At 45.7% G+C, this 24,706-nt stretch overlaps 1 protein-coding gene across 1 annotated transcript; it reads left to right on the forward strand.

The window, feature by feature from the left end:
• Nucleotides 1–2,788: 2,788 nt before the first annotated feature.
• LOC103173097 (deoxyuridine 5'-triphosphate nucleotidohydrolase, mitochondrial) lies at nucleotides 2,789–10,443 on the forward strand (the record flags this gene model as incomplete). The annotated part of the gene is given in 6 exon segments (XM_042343102.1): nucleotides 2,789–2,905; nucleotides 5,059–5,150; nucleotides 5,908–5,952; nucleotides 9,259–9,333; nucleotides 10,000–10,070; nucleotides 10,158–10,443. Coding segments are annotated over 6 exon segments (457 nt in total), but the record flags the coding sequence as incomplete, so codon positions are not given.
• Between the last annotated feature and the right edge of the window lie 14,263 nt (nucleotides 10,444–24,706).

Raw genomic sequence — 24,706 nt, forward strand, 5'->3', positions numbered from 1 at the left:
TCGAGTGCGTTCTCTCTCACACTCTCTTGCACACACACTCACACGTGCAATCTCTCGCATGTCACTGTGTTTCACTCGCACACTTTGGCACATACTGTCGCGCGCACTCTCATTCGCACTCTCGCGCACACACTCTCGCGCAGTCCCTCTCATGCGCTCTCTCTCGTGCACTCTTTCCCGCGCACTCTCCCGAATGCGCTCTCTCTCACTCTGTCTCTCTCTTTGGCACAAACACACTCGCAAAAACTCTTCCGCACTCTCACGCACTCTCGTGTGCACTCTCTCACGCGCACTCTCTCTCTTAATGGCACACAATATCTCTCGCGCGCACTGTTGCGCAGTCTCTCTCTTCCCCTTCCCTTTCCCCCTCTCTATCCCTTCTCCCTTTCCCACTCCCTCTCCCCACTCTCTCCCCCCTCCTCTATCCCCTGTCCATTTCCCCCTCCCTCTCCACACCCTGTCTATCCCTACTCTCTCTCCCCTACCTCTCTATCCACCCCTCACTTTCCCCCTCTCTATCCCCCATCTCTTCCCCCTCTCCCCTTTCCCCTCTCTCTCCCCTCCCTCTCTATCGCCACTCTTTCTCCCCTCCCCCTCTATCCCCACTCCCTTTCACCCTCTCTCTCACCCCTCTCTATCCCTCCTCCCTTTCCCACTCCCTCTCCCCATTCTCTCTCCCCTCCTTCTCTATCCCCCTCCGCCCCTCTCTCTCCCCTCCTTCTCTATCCCCCGTCCATTTCCCCCTCCCTCTCCACACCCTCTCTATCCCTACTCTCTCTCCCCTACCTCTCTATATCCTCCTCACTTTCCCCCTCTCTCTCCCCTCCCTCTCTATCACCCCTCCCTTTCCGGCTCGCTCCCCCCTCTCTATCCCCCTCCCTCTATATCGCCACTCACTTTCCCCCTCTCTCTCACTCCCCTCTCTATCCCTACTGTCTCTCCCCTCCCTCCCTTTCCCCTCTCCCTTTTCCCCTCTCTCTCCCCCCTCCCTTACCCCTCCCTTTCCCCATTCCCTTTCCCCCTCTCTATCCCCCCTCCATTTCACCTTTCCCTTTACCCCTCTCTTCCCCCTTCCCTTTACCCCTCTCTATCTCCCCTTCCTTTCCCTCCCTCTCTATCCCCCCTCCCTTCCCCCCTTCCTTTACCCCTCTCTATCCCCCCTCCCTTTCCCCCTCTCTATCCCCCTTCCCTTTCCCCCTCTCTATCCCTCCTCCCTTCCCTTTTCCCTTTTACCCCTCTCTATCCCCGTTCCCTTTCCCCCCTCCCTTTCCCCTTCTCTATCCCCCCTCCCTTTCCCCCTTCCTTTACCCCTCTCTATCCCCCCTCCCTTTCCCTCTCTATCCCCCCTCCCTTTCCCCCTCCCTTTACCCCTTTCTATCCCCTCTCCCTTTCCCCCCTCCCTTTCCCCCTCTCTATCCCCCCTCCTTTTCCCCTTTCCCTTTCCCACTCCCTTTCCTCCTTCCCTTTACCCCTCTGTATTTGTGGAGTCCTGTAGCTCAGTGGTTAGAGCACTCGCTTTGCAAGTGAGAGACCTGAGTTCAATCCCCGGGGGGTCAGAGCCAAACCTTGGGCAAGTTTCCTTACTCCACACAGAGCCTAATAATAATCCCTCCAAAACCACAAACAATAATAAATTGGTCATTTTCAATCTACGAGTGTTTGTGGGACATTGCTGTGCGCAATTGGCTGCCGCGTTCGCCCACAAAGCCCCATTCCCTTTCCCCCCTCCCTTTCCCCTCTCTCTCCCCTCCTTCTCTATCCCCCGTCCATTTCCACCTCTCTCTCCACACCCTGTCTATCCCTACACTCTACCTCCCCTCCCCCCTCCCCCCTCCCCTCTCCCCCCTCCCCCCTCTCCCCTCCCCCCCTCTCCCCCCCTCCCCTCCCCCTCTCCCCCCCCCCTCCCCTCCCCCTCTCTCCCCTCCCCCTCTCCCCCTTCCCCCCACTCCCTCCCCCTCTCTCCCCTCCCCCCTCTCCCCCCTCCCCCCTCCCCTCCCCCCTCTCCCCCTCCCCCTTCCCCTCCCGCCTCTCCCCTCTCTCCCCTCCCCCTCTCCCCTCCCCCTCTCTCCCCCCTCCCCTCCCCCCTCTCCCCCCCCTCCCCCCCTCTCCCCTCCCCCTCTCCCCCTCACCCCACTCCCCTCCCCCTCTCTCCCCTCCCCCCTCTCCCCCTCCCCCCCTCCCCTCCCCTCCCCCCTCTCTCCCCTCCCCCCTCCCCCCTCCCCCCTCCCCCCTTCCCCTCCCGCCTCTCCCCTCTCTCCCCTCCCCCCTCCCCCCTCCCCCCTCCCCTCCCCCCTCTCCCCCCTCCCCCTTCCCCTCCCGCCTCTCCCCTCTCTCCCCTCCCCCCCTCCCCTCCCCCCTCTCCCCCCTCCCCCCTTCCCCTCCCGCCTCTCCCCTCTCTCCCCTCTCTCCCCTCCCGCCTCTCCCCTCTCTCCCCTCTCTCCCCTCCCCCTCTCCCCCCCCTCCCCCTTCTCCCCCCTCTCCTCTCTGCAAACAGTGACAGTATTTTATGGACTGAGCTCAAGGGGGGGGGCGGTTGCCATGGAGGCGGATCTCCGAGGGGCGGGGTCTCGGAGGGGCGGGGTCTCAGAGGGGGCGGGGTCTCAGAGGGGCGGGGTCTCAGAGGGGCGGGGTCTCGGAGGGGGCGGGGTCTCAGAGGGGCGGGGTCTCGGAGGGGGCGGGGTCTCGGGGTGATCCGGGGTTTAGATTTCGGCGCTAAATTGTGCCCCGCCCCCACGGCCTGTGATGGCGGCTGCGGCCTCTGCGCTGTCCCGCGGCCCGAGAGCCCGAGCGCCGCGGCCCCCGTGAAGCGGCCCCGAGAGGAGCGGCTGCGCTTCTCCAAACTGACAACCAACGCCCACACCCCGACCCGGGGCTCGGCCCGCGCCGCCGGACACGATCTGTACAGGTCAGTGATCTGTGTATAACATCTGTCTGTCCTGTATCTGAGGAGTGTGTGTGTCCCGCGTACGAAGGGCCGCGCGCGTGTCCTGAATATACGGCGTGTCCTGAGCATAAGGCGTGAGCTGCATGTAAGTTGCGTACGTGTACTGTATGTCAGGTGTGTGTACTGTATGTCAGGTGTGTGTACTGTATGTCAGGTGTGTGTACTGTATGTCAGGTGTGTGTACTGTATGTCAGGTGTGTGTACTGTATGTCAGGTGTGTGTACTGTATGTCAGGTGTGAGTACTGTATGTCAGGTGTGTGTACTGTATGTCAGGTGTGTGTGTACACACTGTATGGCATGTGTGTATATGTATATATGGTGTATATATTTTATATAAGGTGCGCGCATTCATACTGTATATAAGATGTGTGTATACTGTATAGATGGTGTGCGCATGTATATACCGTACGTAAAGCGTGCGTGTGTATATACTGTATCTAAGGTGTGTGTGTCCTGTATGTAAGACGTGTGTGTATGTACTGTATATAAGTCATGCGTGTATATAAGGCACTTGCGTATATACTGTATATAAGGCACATGTGTGTATATACTGTCTATAAGGTGCATGCATGTATATACTGTATATAAGGCACGTGTGTGTATACTGTATATAAGGCACGTGTGTGTATATACTGTGCATAAGGAGCGTATATATATACTGTGTATAAGGTGCGTATGGATATGCTGTATATAAGGCGTGTGTGTGGATATACTGTATATAAGGCGTGTGTGTGGATATACTGTATATAAGGCACGTGTGGATATGCTGTATATAAGGCACGTGTGGATATGCTGTATATAAGGCACGTGTGGATATGCTGTATATAAGGCACGTGTGGATATGCTGCATATAAGGCACATGTGGATATGCTGTATATAAGGCGTGTGGATATACTGTATATAAGGCGTGTGGATATGCTGTATATAAGGCGTGTGTGGATATGCTGTATATAAGGCGTGTGTGGATATGCTGTATATAAGGCGTGTGGATATACTGTATATAAGGCGTGTGGATATACTGTATATAAGGCGTGTGGATATACTGTATATAAGGCGTGTGTGGATATACTGTATATAAGGCGTGTGGATATACTGTATATAAGGCGCGTGTGTGTCTATACTGTATATAAAGCGTGTGTGTGTATATACTGTATATAAGGTGCACGTATATATACCGTGTATAAGGTGCGAATGGATATGCTGTATATAAGGCGTGTGTGTGGATATACTGTGTATAAGGCATGTGTGGATATGCTGTATATAAGCACGTGTGTGGATATGCTGTATATAAGGCGTGAGTGTGCATATACTGTATATAAGGCGCGTGTGTGTGGATGTACTTATATAAGGCAGGTGTGTGTACACTGTATATAAGGTGTGTGTTGTGTGTGCATATACTGTATATAAGGTGTGTGTATACTGTATATAAGTTGTGTGTATATACACTGTATATAAGGTGCACATGTATATGAGGTGCGTGTGTATATACGGTGTTTATATACTGTACATAAGGTGTGTGTGTGGGTCCCCAAGCCTTGGCTATATGTTATATATAGTCCCCAAGCCTATGTTCTGGAATTAAGTAAGTGGGATGTGTCCCTCCGGGGAGAGAGTCCACATTCCAGTCCAACAGTCTATCTCTGGGTTTCCATGTGTAGATGGGATACATGGAAATCTCAGTTTACTTTGGAAACTTTTAAGCACAGTGATGGGTTTCCACATGTGTCAGACACCCGGCTGAGCAAAAAAAATGTGTGTCTGGAGGGAGGGGAGTTGTGAATAATGTGGGTGTATTTAAGGGATTGTATAGAGGGTGGGGGTTTTATAAGGGAGAGGGGGTTATAAGGGGTGTATGTGTCGGGGTGTTGTGTATACAAGTTGTGTATTATAAGGTGTGCGCGCATATATAAGGTGTGTGTCTATAAGGGTATGTGTATAAGGTACGTGTGTGGGGTGGGGGGATTTATGTATAAGGGGTGTGATGGGGTGTTTGTATATAAATTGTATATTTTTATGAGGGATATGTGTGTATAAGGTGTGTATGGTGGAGTTGTGTATATATAAGGGGGGAGAGGAGCTGACACTTGCTCTCAGCTCTCAATGTTGTCCGCAGTGCCTATGACTACATCATCCCACCTCAAGATAAAGCCATTGTGAAGACTGACATCCAGATTGCACTCCCTCCTGGCTGCTACGGCAGAGTGGGTGAGTGCTGGCGTAAAAAGCAATCCCGATGTTAAACCAGTTTCCACAAGTTTACACCTTTTGCCATTATTACTAACAGCTGAATTCAGTTTATTTGTTTTTGCTCGCCTCCTCCTTCCCCGTCGCGCCTGAAGACCTTTCTCTTCATCATTCCTCCATGGTCATTCCTCCAGCTTGGTGTCGTGCTCTGGCACTATCAAGCGCTATGAGACGTACCCTGCATGAGGGGCACTATATAAATACAAGTTGTTGTTTTAAATATTGTTTATGCACTTAATAAATTCCAGAAATTGTCACCATGTGAACGTATGGTTCACATGGTATTCTGTTTTACATTTTCTGTTCTGCCAATCCCATCTGAATGTTTTATGATAGATGCCTTTTTTTTAAAGTTTATGCACCCTGCACTAATACTGCTCTTAATACTTATCTAATAGGAAAATTGCTCTGTCGTGGATATATATAGAACCTACAGGGAAGAAATTCACCCAAATCTAGATTTTCTGACATTTCAGAGTTGGTTTTCTGCAAGTTCTTAGGAATTATAGAAAACTGGCTTCAACATTAAGACTGAATTCAACAAGTCACCAAATTCTCAGAAAACCTATAGAGTAAATCTAGACCTAGGTAGAATTCCTCTCTTTTGTGAAATCATGCCGAAAAGACTATTTTTTGTTTATTTAACTCCATTCAAGGGAAGATAATGATTGCAGCAATGCCCCATGTTTCACTGGTGTTTCCTGTTTTTCTTTTCCAGCACCAAGATCGGGTTTGGCATCAAAATACTTCATTGACGTTGGAGGTAAAAACATGTTTGCTACTGTATTTGTGAGATTGCTAGTGACATGAAAATAGGATCTTAGGTTTATAAATAGGGCCATAGAATATAAGGCAAAAGAGTTGATGCTTAATCTGTATGTGATAAGACACTATACCAAATGTAAGGATTATTGTTATTATAAATCATCAGTTAGATCACTTTTATAGGAGTATCCAATTTTGGTCACCCACTTTAGGAAGGGCTATAGAGAGGGTGAGGGTAGATTTACTTGGATGATATCCGGGATGGGGTTTGACCTACGGGCAGAGACTGGGCCTGTTTTCATTAGAATAGAGGAGGTTGAGGGGAACCTAATTGAGCACTTTAAAATGACGAGGGCTTTGATAGTCAATAGGAGAATTTCCATTAGTTGTGACTAGAGGATAATTGCTGTGTACAAATTTGCTCTGAATTCGTTCACAAAATGCAGTCACTGCACTTCACAGGATATACTGTAAAGTGCTTTCCCAACTTGAAAAGTATTTTACGAAATGTGAGATAAAGGGGAATATTAAGCAAATTTGTACAGAGTTTTCACTGTGCTTTCAGTCATCTTCCCTGGCTCCCCCCACTCACCCCGGCTCTGATGCCCAGCGTGATGTGTTTGAGATTATGTAAATGTAATTGTATTGTTGATAGGTTGACTGATATATATTTGATAGAACGCCTTATCAAAGCATTTAGCAGGTTTTTACACGGCAGCCTGTTTGCATATAGCAATATCTCATAAACAGCCTTGAAAGTGAATGACTAATATTTTCTGGAGGGTTGTTTGCCCAACACACCATGAGAAACTCCCTTGACTTTTTGAATGGATCTTTAATAATAATAATCCTTGTATTGAGTAAAGTGGAGTGACTTTGTATTTTACTGTCCATCAGAACAGACACAGATTTAGCTTGAATCTGAACTATGCTATGTATGGTTCTTTGGAACTATAGTGTGTATAGATATATATATAAATCTTAATATTTCCTGCGTCTGAAAATATATTTGACTTCTACGAATCCTATGTTCTTGTTTAAAAAAAATGCTGACACCTACTTCACATGAAGTTAATGCATGTATACAGTAGTCACCATTTTATTTAATGTTAAAACCATATCAGGATGTCGGTTGTATTTTATGTTCACTTCCTGGCTATATTTCTGTATTTAGTGAAATAAACTACATTTGAGAGTTTCTCTGATGTTTCAATTGTCAGTAGTGCTCTCGCTCCAAGGCAGAAGTTTGTGGGTTCAGGCCCAATGTTGGGAATTGAATTGCTAGTCTAGGCTGACACTCCAGTGCAGTGTCGCACAATGTTTATTGTTGAAAGTACTGTCCTTCTGATGAGACATTAAACTAAGGTCCTTTGGCATTGGTAGATGTTAAATATCCCATGACACTATTCAAAAAAGGAGGGAGGGCAGTTATTTCTGGTGTCCTGACTGACAGTCCTCCAGATAAAATTTTTAATTTATTGAGTGGTTATTTACGTACGAGGTACAGTCACTGTATGATTCTATGATAATGGAATGCTGAGCCAGACTGCCCTGCCCTGCCCTGCCCTGCCCTGGCCTGGCCTGGCCTGCCCTGCCCTGCCCTGCCCTGCCCTGGCCTGGCCTGCCCTGGCCTGCCCTGCCCTGGCCTGCCCTGCCCTGCCCTGCCCTGCCCTGGCCTGCCCTGCCCTGGCCTGGCCTGGGTCAGCGAGAGCAGCGGTGGGTGTGCCAGTTACCCTGGTTGGAAAAGGCAGGAATTCCACTCCTGATTGCTGTCCAATGGAGTGTAGTCATCAACAACAACTTTATACAGTGGCCAAGCTTCACGCTGAGCCAAGAAGAGAATGTGGTTTGGCTGCGATGTTCTCTGAGGTGAATACTGTGTACCATTAGCTGCCCAGACTCACATGTAATGAACATCAGTGCGCTGCCAGCACCATGGGACGAGCTGAGCCACGAGGAGAGCTGCTGTGGGCAGAGGGCGAGTTGTTTACAGCTCTTTTTGAAATTGCATTTCAGAATCTTTTTAGTATACATGTTTGCATAGCTGCTTGTTTGCTGAAATAAACTAGTTGCTGGTGATGGATGCATGCGTCAGTTGATATGTGCTTGACAAACGTCAACTCATTGATGGCGTGAGGTCTTGCTGAGCTTTTGGATATAAGTGGCATTTATAGGTAATGAAAATGTTATGATACTGGGAGGTGGGAATAATACATGTGGGAGTTTTGTAACTTTGTTCCTTGCACAGAACATGCAGTTCTATATTATTTATGTGCTAGAACCTTTCCTGTTCTTAGTATTCATAAATAATCTAGAATTACAAGATACTTAAATTAGCAGCTGGCTCCACGTAAGACGTTGATGGCTGAAGGCAATTGGGGGGAGGCTGCCAAAACTTTTAATCATGGTATGCACCGGATTAATGTAAATCAAGTTCAGTACAGATGACTGAAATATGTATGTAGAATATAAGTGTACTTCAGCAAGGCAATTGACTCTTTGTTCACCATCTCCAAACAGGGTAAGATATGAATAAACAAGGCAAACAGGATCCTGGACTACATTGCTAACTTGATTCAGTCCAATCTATCCCCCAAAGTCATGCTCATGTTGTATAGTTCTCTGGTCATTTTGAGTTAAGCCGGGTGGTGGCGCAATAGTTCTTTCTAACTCTGGTTCAGTTTTGAGGGAGGAATGTTTCAAAGAAATTCTGCCTCTGGAAATCAGCAAACTTTTAAAGGGCTGTACCTGCTCCTAGACATAGGTACTGCTTCTTCACTGAATCAGAAGTGGTAGCTTGACTGAAGCAAACTTTTGGTGTTTTGTCTGAATTAGTTATCCAACTGGCTGGAGTCTGTTGTCAATGAATCAGAATTTGACTCCTCACATTGCCTCCCTTGTTTCTTCCCCGTTCCTCTGCCCCCCTTCCACCCCCACTGATTGACAGCCCAACTCCAGCCACTTGTGAATGGCTGGAGATGATGTGAATCGTAATCTTAGTCCACCCATCGCCATCCTGGAGCGAGTGAGTATATTCAGTGGTGACAGGTGTGTCATTTTGTCCGGATTATCCGTATTGTTGTATTAATTAACTGTTATATTTAAAATGGGTAAGGATACAAATGAATGCTGGGCATTTTGTCCAGTTTACCTGGCGTCTGAGGTTAACCAGCGTCCAGTTGAAGCTGCTTCCACTGTATTAAAATTTGTAGATTCCCACTTTGTTACAGGGCATTGTATCTGGGGAGATGAGTGTTGTTTCAGGAGATAGATAAATAAAGTAAAATATCTTTCCCTTTTGCAGCTGGTGTTATTGATGAAGATTACAGAGGAAATGTTGGTGTGGTTCTCTTCAACTTCAGCAAAGAAACCTTTGAAGGTAAGCGATAATTGGATCTATCATCAAAAGGCAAAATGCTGCAGATGCTGGAAATCTGAAATACAACCTGAAATCACCGGGAACACTCGGTCAGACAGCATCTCTCCATAGATGCTACCTAACCTGCTGAGTGTTCCCAGCAACTCTGTATCTATCATCACTTGGGCCTTTGCTGATATTACCAGGGTTTAAAGTGGACAAACACACAGGGCTAACAGCTTGTTAAGTGGTCGCTATGTAGGGAGCTCCGTTTGGACACGTTTGTTCACACCCTGTGGACTCTATGGTTCGGATCCTGTAATATTCATAGTAAGAGGCACAGTTCTTGAGCATTAGCAGTCTGCCTGCTATAAGGTGCTTCCCCATACGACAAATTTGCTTAACATAGGGGCTCTACGGACTGTTGGCCCACTTGTTTTTGCGCTAAGATGGCCAACTTCCAGGTCATTAGGTCACAATCAATGTCACGTCCCGCTTTCCTGCATATGGGCAAAGCAGGAAATGACAGCAGCAGCAGTCCTTATAACCCAAGATTTAGTCATTTTAGGTTCCTGCCCTAAAAGCTACATTACAAACTTGTATGAGGAAGCTTTCTGTGAAGGTTCTTCATGTTGGAGATGGTGTGAAAGAAACTTACTTAGTGTTGTATTTCTTTTTCTCATGTAGTTAAAAAAGGTGATCGAATCGCTCAACTGATCTGTGAGCGTATCTACTACCCGGAACTTGAAGAGTTAAAGGTAATTAATGTATTGGGCAATCTTGGGGGTGGGGGGACAAGGGGGACAAGTTAGGTGTGAACATTCAATTTATGTTTTTTTTTGCAGAACCTGGATGAGACGAATCGCGGTGCCGGTGGTTTTGGGTCGACTGGATCAAACTGAACGCAATGTTGTTACAATCCTTCCTAGTTTACAGCAGCATTACAATGGGTTTAGTTGCCAAGTCCTCAGTGAATATATCATTCATTATCGTTCCAGGCACCATAGTGACTGTGTCCTGTGGTGTGTAGTGACTGGTGTATAGCAGATGGTATTATGTGCTGGAATATTCACACATTGTTTGTGTTTTTCTAAAATGTTAGTTCACTGAAATAAATGCTTTTTCACTTTTTTCAAGTTTTGTAAAAGTGCTGATTTTGGAGTACTTGGTATCATTTATAATTTAATATAGAAATTAACAATAAAAAATAATAATCCTTACATCCTTGCATTATCATGTCTTCAAGACATTTCAAAGGATACAATATAAAATTAATTAACTACATTTTGTGGGTGAAACGTGGCAGCCAATTGTAAAATTCACTTTACAATATATTCTGTGAAGCGCATTAAGAGGTCTCAAAGATGTGATAATGCGCTAGATCAAATGCAAAGATTATTATTATATTATCAATGGCAAGCTGTGATTAGACTCCAGCAATTACCCCAAGCGCACTGGGGTCCGTCCTCAAACTTGATTCTTGCCAACCTGAACGAAGGTTTGCCCGGAATTAGATAAAGCAGGATCCGTCCCTCCACGGAGAGAGTGCATTCCATTCCAACAATCTATTTCTGTGATTTCCATGTGGAGGTGGGATGCGTGGGATTCTCAGCTTTATTTGGATATTCTTTGGCATCCTTGTTCTATTCCTTCTGTGTATTCGAAAGTATTCAAGCACCTTGCCTTGCGATGTCCTTCCAAAGTGAAAGTTGCAATATATAAATATAAATTTGTATTGTTTTGGGTTTACTGTTTCAATCCTATTTACAACAAGAAGATGACATGTGTATAACGCCTTTCACGTCGGGAGGGCGTCCCAGTAACAGCATTTCAGAGTGGGATTGGGGGGGGAGGGGAAGTGGGGTGGCTGATGGCATGGTTGAAGAGGAGGGTCTTGAGGCGTGACTTGAAGGAGACTAAGGACATCAAGTCCCGGATGAGGGCAAATTTCCTACAGTTGAATGTGAACCAGACTGAGGTCCTCCTGATTGGCTCACACCAGCGCCTCCGCACCTCAGGCTCTGGCAACATCACCCTCCATGGTTACACACCACAACTCACCAACTCACCGCCAGTCAGGAACCTGGGGGTCTTGTTCAACCCTCAACTGTCTTTTCTTCCCCACATCCAAGCCATGACCCGCTCTGCCTTCCCTCACCTCCGTAACATCACCCGACTCCGCCACTATCTCTCCCCTCAGGCGCTGAAACTCTTGTTCACGCCTTCATCACCTCCAGGCTCGACTATGCAAACTCCCTGCGTGTCGGCCTTCCCAACTCCTCCCTCCACAACTGCAGATAATCCAGAACTAACTCTGCAGCCCGTGTCCTCTCCCGCACCAAACTCCATGACCCCATCTCCCCCACTCTCGCCCGACTCCAGTGGCTCCCTATCCTTCAGAGGATCAAGATCCTGGTCCTCGTACAAAGCCCTCCATGGCTTCGCCCCACCCTACCTCTGTGACCTAACCCCCTACCAACCCGCCCGCTCCCTCCGCTCAGCCGGCTCCAGCTCCACCTCGCCCCCTTCTTAGCCTCCTTCAAGACCCGCCTCAAGATCCTCCTCTTCGACCATGCCATCGGCTTCCCCCCTTCCCCTCCCTTCCCCCGACCGCAGCTCAGGTCTGAAATGCTGTCACTGTCCAGCACCTTGGGACGATCTCCTGATGTGAAAGGCCTGTACACATGCAATCTTGTTGTTGATCGATCCCACTCCCCGCTCTCTCCCCTCATTGCCCTGATCGATCGCACTCCACCTATCTCCCCCCCCCCACCCATAGCTCTGCAAACTTGTCCTCCCCAAATAATTATCTACCCTTTCAAAAGTTGTAATCGAATCAGCTTCCACCGGCTTTTCAAGCAATGCATTCCAGATCCCACCAACTCGCTGTGTCAAAACATTTCTCCTCACCTCCCCTCTGTTTCTTTTAACAACTATTTTAAATGGGTGTCCTCGGGTTACCGACCCACCCGCCAGTGGGAATAGTGTCTCCTGTTCACCCTATCGAATCCCCTCATCATTTTGAAAACTTCTAGTAAGTCTCCTCTTGACCTCTGCTCCAAGGAGAATAATCCCGGCTTTTCCAGCCTAAAGTGTGTGGCCCAGAACTGAGCACAGTCTCGAGCTGAGGCCTAACCAGTGTTTATAAAGGTTCATCATAACTTCCTGACTTGTGTATTCTATGCCCCTATTTATAAAGCCCAGTATCCCGGATGCTTTATTAACAGCTCTATCTGCCTGTCCGGCCACCATCAAAGATTTACTATATATGACCCCCAGGTCTCTCTGTTCCTTTAAGATTGTCCCATTAGCTTATATCGCTTCTCCTCATTCTTCCTCCAAAAATGCATCACTTCTCATGCATTTCTCCACATGAACCTTCATCTGCCCCGTGTCTGCCCATGTTACCAGTCTGTCTGTGTCCATTTGCCGTCTGTTACTATCCTCCTCACTGTTTACTACTTTTCCAGCTTAGTATCATCTGCAAACTTGGAGATTGTACTCCCTATATCCAAGTCCAGGTCATTTATACAGATCACAAACAGCAGTGGTCCCAATACTGACCGCGGGGGACACCACTGTACACTTCCCTCCAGTCAGGAACACAACCGTTCACCACCACTCTCTGCTCTCTGTCTCCCAGACAGTTCTGTATCCGCTGCCACTGTCCCTTTAATACCGGGGGCTTCTGTTTAGCTAACAAGTCTCTTATGTGGCACTTTATCTCATGCAGGTTTCCGAGTTATTAAGAACCTGCTGTATCAGCTGAAAAAAGTAACAACATAAATGCAATATTTTCCAGTGGTCTCCCCAGTCACAATCTGTTCAAATTAGTACTATTCAGCGTTTTTAGTCTTCTATTACTATTTTAGATATGAAGATTAAAATTTGTAAACCAAAGTATTCATGAAAGTTTGGCTTCCACGTGTGTTTTGATTCATTGATACAAAATAAAAGTAAGAAGCGGAATTGGTGTCCTATGCTGAAGAGTGCTCTAACCACTGTAGCTCAGTGGTTGAGCACTCGCTTTGCAAGCAAGACACCTGGGTTGCATTCCTGGCAGGGTGAAAGCATAGGCAAGTTTCCTTACTCCATATGCCTGATAATAATCTCTTAAGAAAAAAAAACAATAATAAATTGGTCACTTCAATCCATGGCTGTTTGTGGGACGCTGCTGTGCGCAATTGGTTGCCGCATTTTGCCGACAAAATATACGGTCAATTCACTTTACAGGCTATTCTGTGAAGCACTTTGAGACGTCTAGAAGACGTGGAAAAGGGCTAGATCAAATGCAAGGATTATTATTATTATCAAATAAGACTGATCAAGATAGGTTACAGGAGGATTTGAACATACTTGGAAATTGGGCAGATCGGTGGCAGATGAAATTTAATGTGGAGAAATATAAAGTACTTTACATGGGAATAAAAATTGTTGGCAGGGACTATTATTTAAACAGAAGGAAAAATGAAAAGGACCTGGGGGTCCTGATTGACAGTAAATTCAAGCTCTTCTGTCAATGATCCGTGGCGGTGAGTAAAGATGTATCAAAAAATCAATAGCAAGCTTAAATAGTGGGGTATTCCTGCCACTGTATAAATCACTGGTGACTATATTTAAGAGTACTGTGTACAGTTTGTCGCCGCAGTACAAAAAGGATGTTGGAGAAATTGAGACAATACAGAGGAGGACAACCAAAATGAGTGAGGGAACGAAAGGACTGGACTATGAGGAGCCACTAAGTAAATTGGCCATGAACTGCTGGAAAAGAGAAGATTGAGAGCCGATATGATTGCTATCTTTAAGATTCTAAAGGGATTAGACAATGCAGATCATGACGGGCTGTTTCAACTGAACCGGAATAGTAAAACCAGAAGATACAGCCTGTGATTGAAGCGGGTAAATTCAGAATGAATCTGCGCAAACACTATTTCAGTGAACCTATGGAACAGGCTCCCAAGAAAGAAAGTTGAAACAGGAAATGTTGATTCTTTCAAACACAGATTAGTTTTATGGGATATAGTACATAGGTAGTTTGGAACATTGTGCGTGTGACCCCCAGGAAGGTGGCAGGCGAACTAGATGGATGTTGGTCTTTTCTCGTCTAGCATTTCTATGTTAAAACACTCAGATAGTGTAAAACTGAAATAAAAACAGAAGTCTCTCGGAACACTCAGCAGGTCAGGCATCGACCTGAAATGTTAACTCACTTTCCTCTCCATAGTTGCGGCCTGACCTGCTGAGTGTTCTCAGTGACGTGTTTTTATTTCAAATTCAAGATCTTTACACTTGCATTCAATTCCCTGCATGCCTCACCTTACCCCAATTCTGATCTCTGTAACCAGCTGCTCCCTTGGTGAGCACATCCCCCACTCGATCTACACCGCGTTGGTTAGTGGCGAGATTTATGCCACTCCGTCCTCTGGAACTCCATCGTGGAGGCCATCTGATTGAAGGCACTTCTGGTCATCTTCCCCCACCCCCCCCAGGCTCAGGTGTCTGACTGGGTAAAATAGTTTGAGACGTCCTCTCAGCTTGGAAGAGTACAGGGCATATAGATTCAAGATAATTGGCAAAAGAATTGGCAAAGGAGATGAGGAGAATTTTACACAATCTGGAATGCACTGCCTGAAAGGGTGGAAACAGATTTAATAACAACTTTCAAAAGGAAATTGGATAGGAACTTGAAAACAAAAGATTTGCAAGGTTTTGGAGAAAGAGCAGGGGAGTGAGCAGGACTGATTGGTTAGCTCTTCCAAAAGCAGGCACGGTGGGCTGAATGGCCTCCTTCTGTACTGTAATATTCTATCATTCTGATTTAGTGTAAATTATATTGATAGGAAATCTGAAGAGAAAAGCAGAAGAATGAACAGTGTACTCAGCAACACTCATCTTTGAGAGACAGGAAGGAGGGGCCGGAGGCAGGCTGAATGGCTGATTTCCATGTTTTGACGTGTTAGAGGTTTGAAAGATTTTTGAGTTAAAATACAAATTTTAATTTCTAAAGTCCTGAGAGAAATTGCAACGAATATGTGTGTCCATTCCATAAGGGGGCAGCAAGAACCAGTGGTAGCCCAGACTTGCAAGAGGACATTTTGTGCTGAAATTTTAAGAGTAGCTGCACCTAAAATGGGATTAATGTAAATGTGTAAACTCACCCACTCCCTTTTCTTAGCTCTTGGGGCATTATTTAGTGTTTGGAGCAATATTTAGTGTGCCACCTTGCAGTGTAGAATACAATTATACAAAGTTCGAATTCTAGTTAAATATTATTTTTAAATTGTTAAATTCCAGAAATCTAGTGAGATCATTCACCACTGGCCCAGTCTCCTTGATGGCGCCCTCTCCCTGCTTTCTAATAATAATATAATCTTTGCATTTGATATTGTGCTTTTCATCCTCGTCCTCCGGACGTGAAAGGCGCTCTATAAATGGAATCTTGTTGTTGTTGTTGTTCATGTCTTTTTGACATCTCAAAGCGCTTCACAGAATATGCTGTAAAGTGAATTGACTGTATATTTGTGGGCTCTAACCTCTGCTTGAACCCATAAAAAATGCATGTAAATGGTGAACTGGAACTTTACATATGTTATTGAGAAGGGTTTGGCAGACAGATTTGGAAATGTTTGTATGTATGTCAGCCTGGTGCAGTAACAGTGCTCTCGATGCTGAGTCAGAAGGTTGTGGGTTCAAGCCGCATGTTGGGAATCACATAGTCTAAGCTGACACTGCATTGTCAAAGGAGCCGTCCTTCGGATGAGATGTTAAACTGAGGTCCTGTCTGCCTGTTCAGGTGGACGTTGAAGATCTCATGGCACTATGCAAAAACAAAAGGGAATTTCTCTTACCCAACAGTCCCCCAAATAAAATTGGCCACTCATTCCACGACTGTGTGTCATTCCACTGCTCTTCCACAAATACATTACACTTTACAGTATATCCTGACGTCCTAATGACGTGATAAGGCATGATATCGTATGGAAGGATTATTATTATTTATAGATTTTTGTTAAATAGGACAGAAGATAAAACGTTAGACAGCTACAAGCACATGTAATGCTGGGAATCTTCTGCCTGTGATAGCATTTTGTTCAGAAATTCGATCACTTTGATCAAATAATAATAATAATAATCCTTGCATTAATATAGCGCTTTTCACGACGTCTCAAAGCGTTTCACAGAATATACTGTAAAGTGAATTGACTGTATATTTGTGGGCAAAACGCGGCAGCCAATTGCGCACAACAATGTCCCACAAACAGCCGTGGATTGAAAATGACCAATTTATCATTGTTTTGTTTTGGAGGGATTATTATTAGGTGTGTGGGGTAAGGAAACTTGCCCAAGGTTTCGCCCTGACCTGCCTGGAATTGAACCCAGGTCTCTCGCTTGCAAAGCGAGTGCTCTAACCACTGAGCTACAGGACTCCACATTAGATTATGATCATGCAGAATTGCAGAAATTCAGAGATACTTTGTAATCCTGCAGTTCTCATCGTTAAACACCAGCGGAGTTAACAATGTTCCAAATACTACCTGATTTTAACAACTTTTGTGGGATGAAGCCGAGGTGGGAGTGGGACCAGCGAGGAGACTGTTAACTCTCTCTTGGGCTGAGAGTAACAGGTTTCAGGCATCAGATTTTCACAAGATTGATTTCGCATGAAGAAAGCCCTTCAGTCCATTCAATCTCATTTCATCTCCTTCGAACCGTCCCCTCCTCCCTCTATCTCTCTCTCTCCCACCATCAATAGCCCTCAGCCACCTGGTCTAGGAACCTGCCCTAGTTACCCTTTGAGTAAGAAACCCTTTCTGGTATCTGTCCTGAAATTATCCTTTAAATTCTAAACCTGTGTCCTCTTGTTCTCTATCCTATTGTCTTACTTTTTCAATCTCATTTAACATTTTTACCCTCTATAATGTTCCATCTGAGACTTGCCCGTGCTTTGGAAATTTGTTGTTGTTTTGTCAAGACTGGAGATCCCCAGCTTGTGCATATTTTTAAAAGAAGTCACCAAGATTTAGGATATTTTAGTAAGATCAACTCTCTTTGGTGAGGAATAATCTGTGGCCTGTGTAATCAGTATTTATGATATTGTCAGCTAGCCTCTGCCTCCTTTATATTGTACATTATAACAATAACAAGATGACAGCGCCTGAGGGGTGAGGTAGTGGCGGAGTCGGGTGATGTTACGGAGGTGAGGGAAGGCAGAGCGGGTCATGGCTTGGATGTGGGGGAGAAAAGACAGTTGAGAGTCGAACAAGACACCTCGGTTCCTGACTGGCGGTGAGTTGGTGAGTTGTAGTGTGAAACCATGGAGGTTGATGCTGCCAGAGCCTGAGGTGCGGAGGCGCTGGTGTGAGCCAATCAGGAGGGCCTCAGTCTTGTTCACATTCAACTGAAGAAAATTTGCCCTCATCCAGGACTTGATGTCCGACAGACAGTCTGTCAGGACAGCAGTGGCCCTGGAGTTGAGGGTGAGGGCAGACAGACAGTCTGTCAGGACAGCAGTGGCCCTGGAGTTGAGGGTGGGGGCAGACAGACAGTCTGTCAGGACAGCAGTGGCCCTGGAGTTGAGGGTGGGGGCAGAAAGATAGAGTTGGGTGTCATCCACAAACATATGTTCTCTATTCTCTGTTTTGTTCCAATTCCCCTCCCCCCATCCTTTGTTTTGCATCATTAACATCTCTTTAACCGATTATCTCTGCCCCATTTTCTCCTTTGTTTACCTTCCCCTACCTCCCTCCTCTCTGTTAGCCCTTAAAAGCCTCTTCTAATATGCCCCAGTTCTGACGAAGGTTCGTGGGCCCGAAACATTGACTCACTTCCCTTTCTTCATAGATGACCTGCCTGACCTGCTGAGGGTTCCCAGTCACTGTTTTGTTTTCAGATTTCCAGCAGTATTTTGTGGTTTATCTGGCACTCGTTACCAAAGATACTCAGTATCAGATGCTCAGGCAGCACCTATGGAGAGAGGAAAGTGACCTTTGGTCATCGACCTGAAACGTTAACTCACTTTCCTCTCTCCACAGATGCTGCCTGACCAGCGTTCCCAGCCACTTCTGTTTTTATTTAAGTGGAATGTTGATGTTGAAATAAAAAGTTGGACGTATCTTCCCAGCTGGGAGACTTCGCTCATGTTCTCAATATTACAAGCAAAGAATTACTTATTGTTTCCTCTCTCCCTGCCTTCAAAGCCATCCTTAAAAAACAAACTTCATGACTGTCTTGGTCAACACTCACCCTCTGTGTTTGGTGTTCAGTGACGTGGCTTGTTTTGCTATGTTGTTATGAATTCCAAGACCCCCTTTGGTCACCCAGGGGAGGCTGTGGGTACTCTGTGTAAACATGTCACTGAATAAAGATTTAGATTCCATTCAGTAAGACAAGTTGATAGATTTAGAGCATCACTTGGAGGACTAAGTGCACTAGTTTAACCATCTTTGACATTATTTTTTCATGTTTCAGTGATCACACTACAACCCGGCAGCCACAGTTCTTTCTGACCTCGAGCAGACGTCCCACATTGTAGGGATCTGATCTCATTCCAGGCACTAGTTGGAATCAATACTATTTGGAACATGTCTGGAAGTGGGTCAGGCTTAATATTTTGCAACATATCAACAGCAATGCTTTGAATTTAAAAGTATTTACTGTTTGTTGCTCTTGGCCTGGATACAAAACTACAAACAAGCTCCAGTCTCACATGCCATTTGCTGCTCTTCAAGCTGTGGGTTGTTATATTCCAGTGAACATAAGAAACTATTTGGAATAATAAGGTCAACCAATGTATTCAAAGTATATTAGATACCGCGCATTGTCAGCAGCCACAGCAAACTCTCACCCAGGATTACACGCATAATAGTGTGAGTCAGGGAGACACAGACTGAGAAGAGATTTTGTAAGCAAGTTCCAGAGGGTGAGAGAGAGGAACGAGGAGTGATTCAGATTGGACAGAGAGGAAGGATTCATTGAAAAAAGCAACAGTTCCATCAGCAAAAGGTGCTGTCAGACACTGTGTAATTCAGACCATGTGCTCCCCGCACCATTACCGCTCCCCAACAGGTCAAAGCTCAAATCAGTGGATTCCTCTTGGGGAAACCTGTTTACAAACGCATGTGGTTCTGCGCACAGCTGGTATATGACAAGCCATGTTCCCGGCCACATTCACGGGCTGGTCTGAGGCTAAGCAGCAATAAATTCAAAACAACCCAACCAGATATCTAGACTCCTAGCAAATTCAGCCGCAGCTGAACCATGACACGTGCTGTCTGTGCTTTGGGCAGACTGGAGGGGCTCGAGGAAGGAGTGAAGGGAGAGGTGAGAGCAAAGCAACAATGGGTTTGACAATATTAATGAGGTAACGGTTATGTACAAGCTACGAATAGGTAGATAATATCCATAGTATGTCTTCATTCACGTAGCTCTAAAGAGGCTGGAAATGATTTCTGAAGCATGTCGCTGAAGATTAGCCACAATCTGGTCAAGCGGGAGGAGGTGGTTCAATTTGGCTAAACGATTGGAAAGTAACTAGTTTAAAGCCTGATAACAAGTGTGACTTCATCTTTGCTGGGCAGCCAGCCAGGACATGGTGTAAAGTGATGGGAACACAAGTTACCATGATTCAGAGTGAAAGAATGACATCCCTGGAGCTTTGGCCGCTGATCAGCCAAACATCATTTCCATGTTGAGAATTTGTTTGGGCATTTTCACCATTACATTCCAGTCTGTAAGATTGTCGATATCATGATAAAATAATAAATAATAATCCTTGTATTTGATCACATCCTCAAGACATCTTAAAAGCGCTTCACGGAACATACTGCAAAGTGAATTGACTGTATTTTCTGGGCAAAATCTCATGGTGAGATTATTGAATGAAGCAGATGGATTGGGTTTGGAAGAGTTGCCAACACCCACTCAGCCACTCAATCCCCTGACACGGAGAAATAAAAACAGAAGTGGTCGGGAACACTCAGCAGGTCAGCCAGCATCTTGGAGAGAGGAAAATGAGTTAACGTTTCAGGTCGATCACTTTTTGTCACTTCCCTCTCTCCATAGATGCTGCCTGACTTGCTGCCATCAACTTCTGTTTTTATTTCAGATTTCCAGTATATGCAGTGTTTTGCCGCTTGTTTCCTTACATGGAGGGGCTCCCCACAATATTATGACAAATTTGTGCTGCATTTTTATTGTATTAATTATTGGACATTGTTCCCAGGGTTGGTAGAGTTTGGATGACCTGCAGGATTCCTTGCTTTGCTCCGCGCTGAGAATTCCGAGTTCTGGCCGACAAAAGGAAACGTCTGCCATATTCCTCATCCCACTCCAAATGCACGTTTGTTGTGATTTTTGAGGTCCCAGAGAATCCCAGAGCTTCTGCCTGACAATCCACTATAGGGTCACATGCTGTTTGTGTAATATAGTTCCTAGCCGCAAAACAATCTTATAGATATCATTAATTCCTTGATTTGGATGTTTTCCTTGATCAGGCTGACGGAATGATCTGTATAATTCTCAGGCTGGAATTTTCTCTCAATGAGTCACATGGCCCTTAATAACAATAATAATCCTTGTATTTCATTCAGTGCCTTATCAGTACATCTCAAAGTGCTTCACAAGCTTCACTGCAAGTGAACACTATACTAGTGTAAGTAAACACAGCAGCCCAGCAATGTCCCACAAACAGCAATGCCTATGTAACTGGGGGGAATGATATCCATCCAATTCGTAAAGTTTTGTTGTCATAGTTTGAGGCTTGAAGCCATGTGCAGTCTGATAGCACTCTCACCTCTCAGTCAGACTCTGAGCTCACAGCGCAGTGCTGGGAGGGTACGACATTGTCAGAGGGGGCCTCCCTCAGATGAGATGTTAAATCAAAGTCCTGTCTGCATGTTCAGCTGGATATTAAAGATCACATGGAGCTATTTGAAAAGAGAAGGTGTCTGGTGTCCTGGCCAACAATCCCCCAAATAACATTTCAGCCCATTGTTATTTTTAGCTCCCTCAAAAGCAATTCTTCCCCATCCCCTGTCTCTGACTCTCTTTAAGGTCTCTTCTAGTTCCTTCTCAAAGCTAATTTGGATTCTGCCTCGACCAGCACTCCCAGCAGGACATTCCATACCCTAACCACTCTGTGTGAGAACCTCCCCATCTGCACATTTACTCACTCTCTTATATTGATGCCCTCTGGTTACTGACTTACTGACCAGCGAAAATAGCTACATTCTTTATTTTTGTTTTATCTGTAACTTAGAAGTTATACCAGAAACAAGATTATTTATATGAATGGAGAAAAGCTGAGGTCCTCACACTCACCCTGGGGAACACCTCTATTTACAGAAATTTACACTATTTTATACGTTTTCCCATTGCCAATACGACCCTTGTACTCTCACCCTCTGTAACCAACTTCCCATTAATACCATGACCTGTTGGTTTAGCCTAATTCCTCTGTGGCACCTTATCAAAAGCCTCCCCGGGAACCTCCCCGGTGACCAGCTCGCCCACATCTAGCCTTGTTTTCATGTTGCTAAGCTCTCCAGACACTGTGCCCGAGGAGCGCTATATAAATGCAATCTGTTGTTTGCTCAGATCAATTCCAATTGTCTCTTTCCCGATGAATATGGAAACAATCTGCCCTTTTCATCAGATCTTGGTTTTCTTTGTGAACCTTCTGCTGATCTGACAACTATTTCTCTTCTCTTTCCCTTTTCCATTCTCCCTCTCGCTCTCTCTCTTTTGCTCTCACTCCTGCTTGATTCCAGCTTTGACCTGATCTGATCTCGAATGTTTACATATCATTTTCCTAACCTGACTGAGGCAGTCAGCTCCACAATCCAGAATTCCTGTCCAAATGTAACAATAAATCACACACATCCCAAACAATGCTGGGCTTTGCAATTCAGTTCAAAACATAATTACTCACACAATATTTGTGGTTTGATATAACAACAGTTTCCAAAAAATAAAGAACTGAAAACCGCTGAGACATTTAAACCTCTCCTCAGGCAACCCCTGCTGCGAGTGGCGAGTGGCTGAGACATTGCTACAGTCACAAGATCACAGGCAGGTTTGGATGAAGAACCTTCACTGTCCAGAATCGCTGATCGCAATGGCCTGGCCTCAAACACACTTTCCTGGTATAAAAGGCGACATACTGCAGATGTTGGAAATCTGAAATAAAAACAGAAATCGCTGGGAACACTCAGAAGGTCAGGCAGCATCTATGGAGAGAGGAAATAGAGTTAATGTTTCAGATCGATAACCAAAGGTTAACTCACTTTTCTCTCCATAGATGCTGCCTGATCTGCTGAGTGTTCCCAGCCACTTCTGTTGGTATTTCATTCATTCCTGGTATCCTGCTCCAGTCATTAATTACCTTTTAGATTAAAAAAATTACTTCCAAGTATCTGACTTCACATTTCTTTGTGGTCCTCTTGTTCTGTCTCGGTGCATCCATTGTGTATTTGCTTTCTTAATTCCAATTAGCATCTAAAGTCCCCACTGAGACATCTCCTTTCAAGATTGAAGAGCCTGAGCCTGTCTAAATGGCTGCTTATAGCTGTTAACCCACATTGTTCCAACCAAGACGGAACCAAATTCAATCTCCAATCTGCTCATGCATCACACAGTTAGTTACAGGCACCACACACACTTTCTGTTCCCCCTCTGGAACACCATCCTGGATGCCTTGCCCCTTTCCTTGCCTCCTTAAAGGTCCACCTTCTGTTTTGATCGCCATCAGCCCCCCTTGCCCCCAATCCGCTCAAATCCAACCCCCAGTTGAGGTGCCTTGGCGACATGTTATGTATCACCATGGTACAACAACAACTTGCATTTATCTCAAAGCATTTGACAGTGCTTAAACCAAAACAAGGGGGAGGTGACCTCAGGCATGATCAAAAAGAAAAGTGTTGATGGTGTGATCTGAAGAAGGGGAAGGACGTAAAGATTGAGAGAGTTCCAGGGTTTTGGGGCATAATGGCTGAAATCATGGCTGCTGATCACCATAGCGAACATAGAGGACGAGGGACATGCAGGAGAGGCTGGAGCCAGCTGGGGAGATGAACTGGGAAGTGGAGTGGGATGTGAGCAGGTCAGTGAGGTAGGGGAGTGCCAAAGCATGAGGGTGAGGAGTGCAAGTGTGAGGAGTGTGAAATGGAGGGATGCCTTCTGTGAAAGTCCAGTTGCACACAAGGTGTGCAAAGCTGCTCTCTGACCACTCACTCACCACACACAAATCTTTGGTTCATTTACAATTATTTTTACATAAAATCTCTGTTTGTGTCAGGAATGTAAATATGCAGTTGTGCTAAGAGCAGTGAAGGCTCAGTCAGACTCTGTACTTGGTCTGTGCCCAACCCGACACAGGAAACTGCTCAATAATTGAAACAACATGAAGTCAGAACAATGGAGAATGGAGTCTGTAACTGTCCTGGGATCCAGGTCAGACTCTCGTGACCTCTGCAAAAAGTCTCTGAATTAAAAACACTAATTTTGTTACTTTCACATCTGCTTAGATGGTCAGTTACTTTTCCTTGTATTTTATATATTACATTTTATCATGTCTTCAAAACAGCTCAAAGCACTTTGGTTACTGGACTTTCACAGAAGGGATGGATTTCACACTCCTCACCTTCATGCTTTGGCACTCCCCTACCTCACTGACCTGTTCACATCCCACTCCACTACCCGGTTCCTCTGCCCATAGGAGACAATATCAGTCTATCTCAGTCATTGCACTCTCATCTTTGTGACACGTGGTTGTGGGTTCAAACCCCACATTGGGACTCAAAGCTCTCACAGTCGAAGCCAAACTGGATCTTCCCAAGTCTCCCTGAGCTAAGAGAAACACAATTGCACCTCCCTATAGAAAACACAGAGAATGCATGAATACGAGAAATAATGCTTGATCAACATTGTTATAATAAGAGTATGACTAATAAAATTATTAGTTTTATTTCATAAAGCAGCTTTCATGACACTTCACAGAGTTCCAATAGAACAAATCGCAGCAGCTGAAATGAAACTGCACAGTTTACGAAATCATAATCCCAGACAAATATGGCCAATCGCTGTCAATCAGTTTGGCTGCTCCCCTCATGATGGGGATTGCGTGGGACGTGTTGTGATTGGTTTTGGGTGTCAGGGCGGTAGCTTTCCTGGACACAAGGTGTGAAGTGTGTGTGTCGAGAGGTTGAGAGGCTGTAACTCACTCCATGATGCACACACGCCCCCTGGTTTGAGAAGCTCTGGTCCAGCCTGACTCTCCAGTGCAGTGCTGGGGAGCCCTGCTGTCAGAGATGTCTGCACGTTACGGATCCCACGGTACTATTGGGAAAATGGAATTCCACCCTGTGTCCTGGCCAACAATCCCCCCCAGATAAAATTA

This window comes from Callorhinchus milii, unplaced genomic scaffold (genome assembly GCF_018977255.1).
Source record: "Callorhinchus milii isolate IMCB2004 unplaced genomic scaffold, IMCB_Cmil_1.0 Scaffold22, whole genome shotgun sequence".
NCBI classification, from domain to species: domain Eukaryota; kingdom Metazoa; phylum Chordata; class Chondrichthyes; order Chimaeriformes; family Callorhinchidae; genus Callorhinchus; species Callorhinchus milii.